The sequence below is a fragment of the Vicia villosa genome, linkage group LG7 (genome assembly GCF_029867415.1).
Source record: "Vicia villosa cultivar HV-30 ecotype Madison, WI linkage group LG7, Vvil1.0, whole genome shotgun sequence".
In the NCBI taxonomy this organism is placed as follows: Eukaryota; Viridiplantae; Streptophyta; class Magnoliopsida; order Fabales; family Fabaceae; genus Vicia; species Vicia villosa.
In genome coordinates this window covers 63,162,323-63,176,529 of record NC_081186.1, presented here as the reverse complement: position 1 = coordinate 63,176,529, position 14,207 = coordinate 63,162,323, and the positions used below count along the sequence as shown (strand labels likewise).

At 33.9% G+C, this 14,207-nt stretch overlaps 1 protein-coding gene and 1 long non-coding RNA gene across 2 annotated transcripts; one reads left to right on the top strand and one right to left on the bottom strand.

Annotated features, from left to right (window-relative positions):
- LOC131617308 (uncharacterized) lies at positions 1–2,662 on the bottom strand. The gene is made up of 3 exons (XR_009288532.1): positions 2,377–2,662; positions 1,746–1,816; positions 1–712 (listed from the first exon to the last, which is right to left on the bottom strand). It is a non-coding gene; the product is annotated as an uncharacterized LOC131617308 (long non-coding RNA).
- Positions 2,663–6,581: 3,919 nt separating this feature from the next.
- On the top strand, positions 6,582–7,661 carry LOC131619193 (uncharacterized). Its single transcript, XM_058890316.1, has one exon. It carries the CDS (start codon positions 6,582–6,584, stop codon positions 7,659–7,661), a length of 1,080 nt encoding a protein of 359 aa, XP_058746299.1.
- The last annotated feature ends 6,546 nt before the right edge of the window (positions 7,662–14,207 follow it).

Genomic DNA, 14,207 nt, shown 5'->3' with positions numbered 1-14,207 from the left:
CATGTTTAATAGCACTTTCAAAGGAAGTGCTAATATATGGCACATGTTTGATAGCACTTTCTCTTAAAAGTGCTATTATAAGACGTTTCATTAATAGCACTCTTTCCAAAATGCTATTGTAGTACATTTTATAAATAAAAAAAATTGTACACAAAATCATTCTTGTGGTGTGCAAATATCAAAAAGCTACATTCATGACATGTTCACTTCATGGCTACTAGCAAAAGTACTTTACAACCATGGCATGTTCACTCCATGGCTACTAGTAAAATTGAGTTCTATTAATCCTACAAACTCATATACCAATATAATATGACATAAGTTGAAATTAGAAAGGTCTCTAAGAGACTTAAACTATGAGAAAATGCTTACCTGATTGAAATGAAACAACAAGAAAATTTTTCATATTTATATTCTAGGGAATGCTAAGCTTATATAATCATTTTACATAATTAGTTATTACACACTCCTATAAATTATAATGAAATACACCATTATATTGATGCGAACCTTCAAGTGGATGGTGTCTAGATGATGAAATTTCATTCTTCTTGTCATCCTACATGAGGAATGCAACTTATAACAAATTATAGTGAGTGTTTGTCTTGTACCTTGGCTGACTGAGACTTAGGATCTTCTTTAGTCCCTTGAGTAAATTCTACTTGTCCTTAATTTGCAAATTCATAGCCAAACTTTCTATAGCTTTTGTTCCCTGTATCACAAAAAGACACATAAATAATTTTATATATTGCGTTTATTTTATACAAGCAAATCACACAATAAGTTTCTCATTTTAATCAAACACCATTATCTATTGCCTAGCTTATGAGATGCAACTTTGACTTCTTAAAGCTCTTAATTATAATCTAAAATATAATTTGACCAAGTAAATATATGTTTGTTTCTGTTTTATCTAAAGTAAATAAAATTCATTTGACCTTTTATACATAACCATACAGTTTCAACAATTCACATATATGAAAGTATCATGCCCATGTAATATTATTACCTATGTGGGTGGGTTCTAAATACTAACTAGATAGGTGAAATTTGAGCATAGTGGGACCAAGACCAACAAAGGTAATAATACCTTTAGATTTCTTGGTATACCTCAAACAATTCCTCTGCCCTATAATGTCGCCCACACTTACAATGACAATCAATCAAGCTATTCCATGTTGCCATCGCATGATCAAGACAATTATACTTCTTTCCAAGAGTATCAATTATCACATTATAAAATTTGCTTATCAGGCTGCACACCACAACTCTTCATCTCCTTTAAAACTTGAAACAATTTCTAAAACATAGTTTATATATACAACACAAATCACTTGAGATAGAGATTAATATTTGATTTTAATATTTAACATCCAAACATGAATTCGAGGCCTCGATGTGCAACAACAACATCTGATAAGTGCATTTTGTTTATTTAGTTAGTAACAACTTCAACAAGTTCATATAAAAAAAGCAAGATCTACTACCTTACATACTTGTGGAAAGAATATTAGAAGTAAGCAACAATATCATAAAATGGCGGCATTTATTTGTTCGCAGAGTGACGGTGACCACAATTTAGAATTATGATCTAAAAATTTATAATTAGGTATACTTTATTATTTTCCTTTTCTTTCTGTCCAGCCAGCATAGAAAAATTACCATCAATAAACTCAGTAACAAAATTAATGCACTGACACTAAAAAATAGAAATGAACATTGTTTAGAAAACTCAAATTACAAACCTTACTACTGAGGAAACACAATTCGAACCATGTTCATTCTTCCAAGTCACATGACCACCGTACAGGTAAACCTATTGATTGCAAAGCAAACAACGAAACGAGCAAAATGACATCAAAAATCATAATCAAACTGAACCAACCAACAACATATGTGATTAACCATTTCAATAGGGAAATCTATTTAACTAAAGTACTAACAGTAATTAAAACCAGCAGTTCTCTCAAATCCAAATTCATTTCCCAACAAAATTTCTTAATTGTATATTTTCGCACCTCATTTCATTTAGCATTTATGATCGAGTCTGAAAGACATTTTTAAAAGCTTTTAAGGAAGTCTTGCAAATGTGTAAGTCACTATAAGAAGAAATCTTAGATCCAGTTTGGAACTTGATACAAGTATTCGATTTCTATTTTACAAAAAGATCTATACATAATTGTTAGTGTTCAAGAAGAACTTAGATATACGAGGCATGATGAGAGTCAAGGTGCAAAAGCCTATTATAAAAGACTCACAGTGATTATAAGATCATTTCACATATTCTATTTGTACAAGTGCTCATTGAAAATTTTTACGAAACATGTTTTAAGGCAATTAATATTTTATAAGGCTTAAAGATCAATGCAGTCTTACCTCATCAACACCAGGAGCCTTGGGAGGGCCATACTTTGTATGGTAGGTTCTTCCAATGGGAGGTGTATCCAGCATCCAATAATTATCTCCTCAAAGATTACATCGTCATTCTCAAAATTGAGCACTTTGTCAATTTAGGACCCTCTTTTTCCAGTCTCATCAAGATGCATGGAAGAAGAAAAAAGGGACCGTTCATAGTAAGTTGTAGAACATCATGAATTCTAGTCATTCGTATTTTGTACCTTTAAACCCAACATTTCAAACAAAAGAAACTCACTGAGTAGCTTAGATCACTAAACACAGAAAACATGACACAAATAGTCAAAGTGCTGAACCGAAATGCCGAATCAAAATACTAAATCGAAAGTCGAAATGCCGAATTGAAATACCAAATCGAAAGGCCAAATCAAAACACTGAATCAAAACTTTGAATAGAAATGTCAGATCGAAGCATAGAATCATAAACAATAATCTATTGCCAATCATAAGCATTGAAAACATCAAAATTGGCTTATCAGTAACATTTACCTTCTGAAATAGGCGAATCCAATACTGAATCATGAGCTGAAAGTTGCGTTCTATTAAAGTGCTACGTTCCTTTGTTTTCTCTGGGCTACTCACGAGCTGAAACCCTAAACCTTTTTCAGAAGATGATTTGAAGCCCTCGATGAAACTGATTTGAGAAGATGAAATGTAGCCCTAAGATGATTTAAATGAAACTGATTTGAAGGCAATTTTGATGATTTGGAGATAATCAATTGTTGTACAACGAAAAGAAGAGGGTTTGGTTTGGAGAAGATTTTCGATGGGATTTTGATTTTCACGAGCTTCTGTTTCTGTTTTGTTTTATTTCATTTTATTTTTTTTATTCTTTTATTTTGTTTCAAGAAAATTAAAAAACATAGGGATGGAACCGAAATTAGTGGGGGAAACAAAATATTTTTCTTTTTATTTATTTATTTATTTTATTAATTATATATTATGAAAACAATAGCGCTTCTGCATAAGCGCTAATATAGGATAGTACAATAATAGTGTTTCCTAAAAGTGTTATCTTAATGAATAATATTAATAGCAATTTGACGAAAGTGCTATCTTAGTGTATAGTATTAATAGCGTTTTGTATAAAGCGTTATCTTACTGAAGTTTAATAATAGCGTTTTTTCATAAAGTGCTATCAAAATTACATTGTATGTATCCTATAATAGCGCCCGACAATAAAGTGCTATTATAGATGTGTTTTTTTGTTTTTAATAGCACTTTCTTTAAAAGTGCTATTAAATTAAGCGATACAAAAAATCAATTTTGGCGTAGTGTAAGAGACAATTGAAATGGAGCATACATTATACATAGCCTAGAAGCACTTTTAAGAGAAAACACTACATAGTCATAAAAGGCATTATACATAGAATTTTCAAAAGTTAATAGCACAACCAAATCAAAAACAACAACATATCAGTCAGCAATTCACTCTCTTGCAAATATCATCAATAGCAATATAGAAGTGAAAATCCATAGTCTTTTTCCAAATTCAATTAAGGATGATTTCTTTGATTTGTGTTTACATATTTCATCTTTCTTTAGTCTCAAAATTGTCCAAATTCATTTGCCGAAATTTTAAGTTGCTCATCAAATTCATTTGCCGAAATATATTGCACTCTCGATATGATTATAAAAAATAAAAATGTTAAGTTGTGTCAGAATGACAAGTGACAAGAAATATAGTGTGCATTTTCTTTCTTAAAAATATAAAAATTATCTTTTTCAACACTTTTATTTTTGCAATTTTATGACACAAGTTAATATAACTAAAAATTAAAGTATATTTAACATGTAACCGAAAATGAGATGAAGGTATAATATATTTTACATGAGAAAAAGTGACACGTACCGAAAAATACATACATATTATAAAACTATAGACATTCACCAAAAAAAAATAAAAAATCCATAGGGTTATAACTAAATAGTTTGAATGAAAGTTACACATTGATTAATTTAATAAGTCATTCTATGTTATGTATTGACTTCAATTATTATGAATAAGGCTTTGTTTAATATGACCAATAAGTTAGCTTATTTAGCAAATTGTAAACTTCCTCTAAAAAATACAAATAAGAAACTTGTTATTTAACTAAGAGGTGTTTCATAAAGTACTGTATCTCAAGAGATTATTATTTTTATTTTTTTGAGAAGCTACTTCAGATCCAATCAATTAGTTTTTCACTAATAAATTAATTATAGTCTAATTTTTTGAATTCTCGTCTATGGCTTAATTATTAGTTTATATAAAAAAATTATCACTTAATACCTTATAAGTCTTTTTAGTATAGGTAGACTAGCTAAATCATTTAGCAGGTTACCAATCATTTTCCCAAAAATTAGTTGAATAAAAAGATATATATTAACACTTGTATTTAATAAAAGGAACTTGTGATTGTCCAAGATTCAGCATGACACTTGTATAGTTAAGTTAAGACTGAGCATTCAACATCAAATCCCGTTCTGAATAATTGGGACTGGATTTTTGTGTATTAGATTAATCATTTGGCATATTTGGCATTCGTACCATTTTCTCAACTCAATTTGGTACTCGTACCTATCTAGATTGATAAAATTAGGCATCACAAATAAATTTGGATCCGAATGGCTTCGCCCTAAATTTAATGGAGAAAAATTGATTGAATTTGAAGTAAAAATGAATGCGAGAAAAATTCAGTTTTTAATTATAGAAGTAGGGATGTTAGTATCTGCTTGCATCCACCTCTGCCTTGCCTATGCCTATTACGTTTAAGATTTAATATTTATTTTTAGTCTCTATGTTAAGCTCGAGATTCATTTAAGTTTTTTAATTTTAAAAAAATTCATATTGGATAATAAATTTATTCTCTCTTTTTTTTCTCCCATCTCTCATTGTTATTCATCTCATAACTATAAATCTATTAAATTACCTCATTTTTGCTATTCTTGTTACTGTACTTCTTTTTCTTCATTCCTAACCTCTATTCATAGTTTGCCAGAGTCATCTTCCTATATAGAGCTATTCTTGACCCTCTTAGGCAGCATGACTTTCTACTTTACAATATACTTAAGAATAAATATGTCCTCCTCTTAAATATGTGGTATTGGGTCTTATTGGATATACAAAATCAATAAGTCTGGTGGATGAGTTGAGCGCTACAAAGAATGTCTCATTGCTAAAAGGATTCGCTCAACAATATATCATCAAATAAAAGTAAAAAAACCTTTGCTTTCATGGCCAAGATGACTACCATTTACTATCTTATTGTTGTTTTATCGGTTCATCAATGACATATTTTTAAAATGGATGTTAAAAATACATTTTTAAATGGTGATATGCATGAGAAAATTTTTATGGTATCTCTACTAAGTGTTCCTCATGATCAAAGGGAAAGATGTAAGTTGAAAGAAGAATTTATATGATTTGAAACAAACTTCACGAATTTAATTTGAGGATCTAATTTTACTTTCACTAACAATTTTTTGACCACCAACTCCTTCATAAATTATTTTTATTGAGAGGATAGTTTTTTCTGTAACTTCATGTTGTTGCTTTACCTTGGAAATAATGAAGTGGAGATTCACTTTCTTCAACCCCTAAGAGAGTCATTGAATGAAACAATGTTGGCTAGGTTAGGGATATCTAGGTTGTCTTGATTTGAGTTGGAGGATTCACTGAACCTAGAAAAATAAGAGTAATTACATTGGATTTGGTCCAAACTACTCAAATTTATCATGATTTTAAACGAAAAATGGGAATGTTTGGTCATTCCCACTAATGGCGTCAACGTTCTGATCTAATCTAAAAAACATATACACAATAGATGAGACAAACTAACACATAGCAATAGAACTTTCAATTAAAACATATCAATTGAGTTGCATTATTCACCTATATTTACCTAATTGTATGAGAAAATAGAACAAATGCAATAAAAATAGAAAATTCTATCATTATAATTATTTGATATTGGCCAGTATTAGACGTGGTCAAAAATGTAATTTTACAAGAAAGAAAAATGTTATAGCTCTCAAATTTACATGAAAGAATGGATAATAAAAGATTACATAAATACGGGAGAGATAGAGGAGCCTTGTAGGTTTGGCCGAAAACTATGGGTTCCCAGATTTCGTCTGCTTCTTTTGTTTAGATCTATTTTTGAGTTGTTCTTTCGGGTCTCCAGATGCAGAAGGGAGGATGGACTAGAGTTTCTTATCTCAGAGGCACTGGTTCGAGATGGGATACCTTCCCTTTTGGGGGGAGGAATCGGAACTTCCCTCTAGTGAACAAAGAGGTGATTTCCATGTACGTTTCTGAGTTCCCGGAGGATTACACTGCTAGAAAAATCTTTAATCTGTTTGGGTGTGTTGGTTATGTGGTGGAAGTGGCTATTTCACCTAGAAGGAATAAGGTCAGAAAACGTTTTGGTTTCGCAAGGTTCACAGAAGTGGAAGATGGCAGGCTCTTAGCGGTTCGTCTGGACAATATAATCATTGCAGGTAGGAAAATACATGTCAATTTGCCTAGGTATCAGAGGGGTTTTATTGGGGGTGTGGTTAAGAGGGGTGTACCTAGAAAAGGGGCGGAGAGGAGAATGCCTCTTTCGGCCAACGATAAGAATAGGAAGTTGAGAGGGGCGGAGAACAATCGAGCAGGCAAGTCTTATGCGGAGGTTGTAGCAAAGGTAATTGGGGTGGCTGAAATGAAGGAGGTTGAGAAACCACTGTTTAGCTTCCAGTCTAAGGAGGAATTCAGAAGTCGTTTTGTAAAAGCGTATGTAAGTCATTTGCGTTTTCCAGGCACAGCATATAATGTGCAGACTCACTTGGAGATAGAAGGGGTCTTTGGGGTGAAAGTCACTCCATTAGGTGGTAACTCTTGTTTGCTTGAGGAGTCGGAGGAGGGATTTATAGAGGATCTGATAAGGGAAGGAGATTTATGGTGGAAGGATTGGTTTTCAGTTATTAAGATGTGGGAGGAGGGGTCAATCGACGGTAGCAGGGATGCATGGTTCAGAGTCTATGGTATCCCTCTTCATGTGTGGAATTCTGAATTCTTTGTGGCGTTAGCTGGTTCTTGGGGAAGGTTTATATGTGTGGATGAGAACACTGCTAAAAGTGAAGTCTTTGATGTCGCTAGAGTGATGGTGAACATCCCTATCACTCTTAAAATTCCTGACACCGTAACAGTGAGTATAGATGGTGGATTGCATAATCTTTGTGTTAGGGAAGATGCGGCTGGCATGATGCGAATGAATACGTGAAAGTGTCATCCTTATCCTCTGGTTGCAACTCAACAGACTCTGAGGTCAGCTGGATAGAGGATTATGGAGGAAAGGATGGAGTTATGGAGTCAGAGTTCTCTTTGGATAGCTTGATCAATTTGCGGCTGAAGGGGGTTTGGATGGTAAGGTAGACTCGGCTTTAGTTTTCGATTCGTTGGAGGAGGGAACCACATCAAAAGGAAGTTCGGCGAAGGGTGTCATGGAGGCAGTTTTTGCAGGGACGAAGTCGAGCAGTATGAACGCAGAGGTGGGTTTGTTTGATAATTCTCTGTCGAACTTGCGCAACGAACCGCTTCAAGCTATGCCTGGGTCGGTTAAGGATATAGCAATCGGGATTAATGTGTCTTGTGAAGGAGTATATACTGGCTGTTTGGATGCAGGGGCTGGGGAGGAATCCATCTCGAATTCTCACAGCGGTGATGTTGCTGAGTATTTAGAAAGAATATGGGGGGCTGGTAAGTGTGGAGGCAGTGGTGGAATTTTAAATTTCAGTCCGGCAGAGTGTTCAAGAGGCAGGGAGGTAACAAATAAGATGAGATATAAAAATTTGAATGGCTATCTAGATATTGCTGTTATTGGTGTAGATGATAGGAAAGAGAAGCATCAAGGTGGGATTCTCAAATCTATGGCAAGTAATAGGCAGTATAATAAAAAGGGGGCACTTCCTTTAGTGAATTCTTTGAAGGAAGGAAGTGGGCACAGTGGCAGTAGGACTGTGTGTTATGGGGACCAAAAAGAGAATTCACACATACGTAGAAACAATGATAGACAGTGGGAATTTCTGAACCGGGATGTCGGGGGCAAATTATTGGCGGCGATAGTGGCGTTGGGAGTGGTTGATGAGGAGGGCCGGAGTAAGTTAATTAGTAGGATTGAAAGCTTGGATCAAGAGAGATACATAGAAGGAGAGTGTAGGAAGGAGTTAAAAATTGGTGTGCAATGATTATTGGATCATTGAATATTAGAGGGGGAGTGAATGCACTCAAAAGAAGGAGGATTAGTTCTCTTATTGCAAAAGGGAATGCGGACATTTTTCTAATCCAAGAAACAAAGGTTACCAACATGAATTAAGTTATTGCAAATAGTTTTTGGAGATACCCGGAGATTGGTTTCTCTTTTTCTAATTCGGTGGGAAGATCGGGTGGGTTGCATACTTTATGGAAGAATGATAAAGTGGAGGTGTTGAATAGTTTCAAAGGTGATGGTTTTTTGGGGATTAAAGCGGTTTGGAAGGGCAATTTATATTACGTGGTGAACATTTATTCTTCTTGTGAGCTAAACAAAAAGAAGCAAATGTGGGAGGCTTTATTGGATTTAAAATTGATTTTCAACGACGGAGAGTGGATTATGGGAGGAGATTTCAATGCTATCAAGCATGGTAGAGAAAGGAAAGGGAGGGCGGTTATGGTCAATAACAAAGAGGCGGAGTTTTTTGAGGAGTTTATCAATAAATGCAATTTGGTTGATGTTCCTTGTAAAGGAAAAAAAATTCTTGGTTTAGTGGAGATGGCAAATCGAAGAGTAGAATCGACCGTTTTCTTATGTCGAGCATGGTGGTAAATAGATGGGATGTGATAGGCCAATTGATTGGTGATAGGGATATTTCGGATCATTGTCCTATTTGGATAATGACGGATAATCATAATTGGGATCCGAGGCCGTTCAAGTTTAACAATGAATGGTTTTCTTTCGATTCTTTCATTCCTTTTGTGAAAAAGAATGGAAAAGCACGGAATTGGAAGGAAGAGGAGATTTTGTCTTAAAAGAGAAACTTCGGCTTTTAAAAGAGAAACTTAAGAGGTGGGATAAGGAAGTGTTCGGGAAGATAGATTTGGAAATAGAGGAAGGAGTTCGTGATATTAATATTGCCGATGCAAGGTTAGACCACTTTTACGATTATTCTTCTTTTGATGATAATATTGCTCTTATAAAGGAAGCGTCTAGTAGAATGTGGAGGAATTTGAGGATTAAAGAAAATATGCTTTTACAAAAATATAAATTGAAGTGGATGAAAGAGGGGGATTCGAATAGTGGGTTTTTCCATAAAGTAATGGGACAAAGAAGAAGGCGGAATCATATTGGCCCAATTCTTTCTTCGGGTGGTTTGGTAGATTCGGTGGAAGAGGTTAGGGAAGCGGTTTATAATCATTTCGGTAATAAATTCATTGAACCAAAGGAGAATATACCTTTGTTGGATGGTATTCCTTTTGAGGCGATTAGCACGGAGATAGCGGAGGGTCTCGAAAAACCTTTTCTTGAGGAAGAAATTAAAGCGGCGGTGTGGGAATGTGGTGGAATGAAGAGTCCGGGGCCGGACGGGTACTCTTTCCTTTTTATCAAGAAGTGTTGGCATTTCATTAAAGAGGATTTTATTAATTTATTTAATTATTTCTTTGTTGGAACTACTATCTCAAAGGCGATTACTTCGTCTTTCTTGACTTTAATTCCAAAGTCCAACAATCCTATTAGGTTGGATGATTATAGACCCATTTGTTTGGTGGGATGTTTGTACAAGGTTGTGGCTAAACTCTTGGCGGAAAGATTAAAAGGTGTTCTCAATACTATTGTTTCTTTCAACCAAAGTGCCTTTGTCCCCGGTAGGCAATTGTTGGATGGAGTGTTAGTGGCGAACGAGGTGGTGGATTACGCTAGAAGAGAAGGGAGCAATTGTATTCTTTTCAAAGTGGATTTTGAAAAAGCGTATGATAAGGTTAGTTGGAACTTTTTACGGTACATATTGAAAAGGATGGGTTTTGGGGAAAAGTGGAGGCGGTGGATGGAGATATTGGTGTTTTCTAGCAACATGTCGGTTTTGGTTAACGGGAGTCCAACAAAAGAATTCAAGGTTTCTAGAGGTTTAAGGCAAGGTGATCCCCTTTCACCTTTCCTTTTTGTGTTAGTGGCGGAAGGTCTTACGGGTCTTGTTAGAAAATCGATTGAAGTGGGAGAATTCCTGTAACACCCCAAATTCTACCCAAAAATATCATGCGAGAAATCAGAGTATTTTAAAAACTATCAATAAGCATTTGGGATATCACATTTACTTCCTATAAACAACTCATAAACAGATACATAGCACTTTAATCTCAGAGAAGCACAAAACAACTTATAACAGCTCTTAGACAAACCAACTTCATTTTAATATGCAGCGGAATCATAACATTCGAATTTATAAACAAATCATCTTATTTAATCGGAAACAACTTCAAACATCATAGTACTTCTCATTATCCAATTTGGAACTCAACAACTAAAACATGAACAACATAGAAACAACAATATAGACAACCCCCGAGTGCTACGTATCAGAGCGACACACCAACCAGATACGATGAATCTACAAACTTCCACAGTTATACTTGAGTACCTGCCCATTTCCCATGGTAGGGGAAACATCAGCAGAAGGGGTGAGATATCAAACATTATAAAGGAAAGTATGATAATACATATAGAAAAGATAAAATCATACACAATTCACCACTTCTCAATATAAGCAATTTGCATCACAATAATAATGTTAACTATCAACTATAACAATGTATTCAAGTTTCCAAGTATGTCATTCAAGCACATAATAACATATACTTCATAATCACAACGTAAATTAATACAACTATCAACAATGGCAAAACATGGTTCATATATTCCACATATATACATATATCATTAATACATATATATATATATATATATATATATATATATATATATATATATATATATATATATATATATATATATATATATATATATATATATATATATATATTTGCATTCTCATCATATACGTTTCATTTACATATATCACCAAAATCATGTATCAAACATCACCAAATTTAATTATCACATCTCATGCACACATAACAATCACCTAATCACATAATTACATATATTCAAACATCACATAACTCCAATGTAACTCAATGCAAGACATGTGACTCTATGCATGTGGTACCCAATATGGACCCAAAGTTCCACCGCTTCCGATTCATATAGAATCTAGCCACGCTTCAGATCCGGACAAGACCAAAGCCACCAAATGTAAACATATAGTTTACCGCTTTCCGATTCACTCTAGAATCCAAGCCACGCTTGTGTTTCAAAGCAATTCCACCTATGTTTCAAGGCACACTATGATATGAATGTATGTACAATCTCACAAATATATGCAATTAAGATCATCTCTACCATCTTAACTTTCCACATATCACAATAATTCAACTCTATGAATTATCCACCAATTGTACACAACATTCACAACACACACATCATTCACATATGAGAGGCCAATTAATCAATTACGATTCACACAATCCAATTAACACTAGTAATCATACTATCTCATGTTAATTCTCATTTTTGTCAATTATACATGAACACAAATTTTCAACATCAAGCAATTAGTCATTAGAATTAATGCTAACCAACTAACCATAAAGAATCAATATCAAAACAACATCATTGGCATGACAATATATATTTCTCAACATACATATTCAAGCCAAAACACAATTACAAACAATTTCTCAAAATACCGTAATTTACCGATAAACCGAATAATTGGTCCAAGTCCAAGTATATTCCAATCACATAGACTTATTGGAATCAATTCAACTAATAATTTAACTATCCAATTAATAATTAAACTATATTAATTTCAATTCAACTATTATATTTCTATTCCATTATTTTCCAATTCTATAACAAAACCCATTATTTCACTATCAATGGTTTACTCACAACAAACATAACAATCTAATACACATAGATTATCAATTGCACACAACTTATCACATTTATATCATCACATTCCAACAATCATCAAATACCCAAAATTGCAACATAGAAGAACATGGATATCAAAGTATAGAATTAAACCCACTATAACATACTATCATACAACCCTTTAGCATGAAAGAACCCCACCCTTACCTTGGCAAATATGAAATCTTTCACCATAGCTCTAAACTTTTCTCCAAAATAAATCCTTCAAACATAATTTGGAGACACACCTAAAAACCAGTTCGGAAATCAGCTTATCAGACGAACTTAATATCCTCAAAATCAAAATCGCTCCGGTCAGAACTTACCTCTATGAGTCAGGAACGTTGTGTCAAAACCACGCGACGATCCAACGGTTGGATTGAGAGATACATCCGTTTTGCTAAGGTGACTCAATGTTGAAACTTGCTGCGAAAATGAGGTTTCTTCTAGCTTTTCTCTTCCACCATTGTTCTCTTCCCTTTTGCCTCTTTTCTCTTCTTCCTATTTTTTTCCCCAAATGAAAATAGTAACCTCTAAAACCCTAACCTTCTCTTACTATCTCACTTATGTCAATTGGGCTTGACCCACCAATCCATCCATTATGTTTCTATCACTTAGGCCCATTTAGTTATATCTCTCTAATAACTCAATTAAGTCAAACAACACAAACACTCACATAATTAAATACTTAAATAATTATTATATCACATAATAACTAAATAAATAAGTTATTATTAAAAACACCAAATAATATAATTACTAATATAATTAATAAAAATATTAATAAAAATCGGGATGTTACAACTCTCCCCCACTTAGAATATTTTCGTCCTCGAAAATACCATCGACACAACCATCTCATCTCCAAAACTACACTTACTCTCCCCAGAATCACACGAACACAAAGGCGTTCCACACCTTCAACCATACAAAGCTTCAAAATACAAGCTCTCAAAAGATCCTCAAGTTACTGAATCGTCTTCTCCGTTTGACCATCAGCTTGCGGATGATAAACAAAACTCAAACACAACTTAATAATCAAAGTACTCTACAAAACTTTCCAAAATCTAGAAGCAAACTTCGGATCTCTATCAGAAACAACACTCGACGGAATACCATGCCAACTCACATTCTTTTCAAAATACAACTTTGCAAGTCTCTCCACCGGATAATTCCTGCTTATCGGAATAGAGTGAGCAAAATTCGTCAATCCATCTACAATGACCCAAATTGCCTCACAATTAATCGATATCCTCGAAAAACCCAAAACAAAATTCATAGAAATGCTATCCCACTTCCACTTAAGAATGGACAACGATTGCATCAAACCAGACGGTTTCTGATGTTCAATCTTTGACTTCTGACAAGTCAAACACGAATGCACAAATTCCGCAATATCCTTCTTCATATCACGCCACCAAAATAACTTTCTCAAGTCTTGATACATCTTAGTAGCACCAGGATAATTACTCAACCACTTTGATGCCCTTCATCCCAAAAATTCTCTTTTTCAAATCCGAAACATCAGGAATACAAATTCAATCACGACATCTCATGACACCGTTCTCATCAATCCGAAAATTATCACCTTATCCTCAATCAATCAATGTCATCTTGTCAACCAATTTCAAATCTGATTTCTGACCTTCTCTAATCTCATCAAGAATACCACAAGTAAGCTTCAACATACCAAACTCAAATCTCGAAATTATTCCAACAATTCCAATTCTTGAATCATCAACATAGACATATGCAATTATT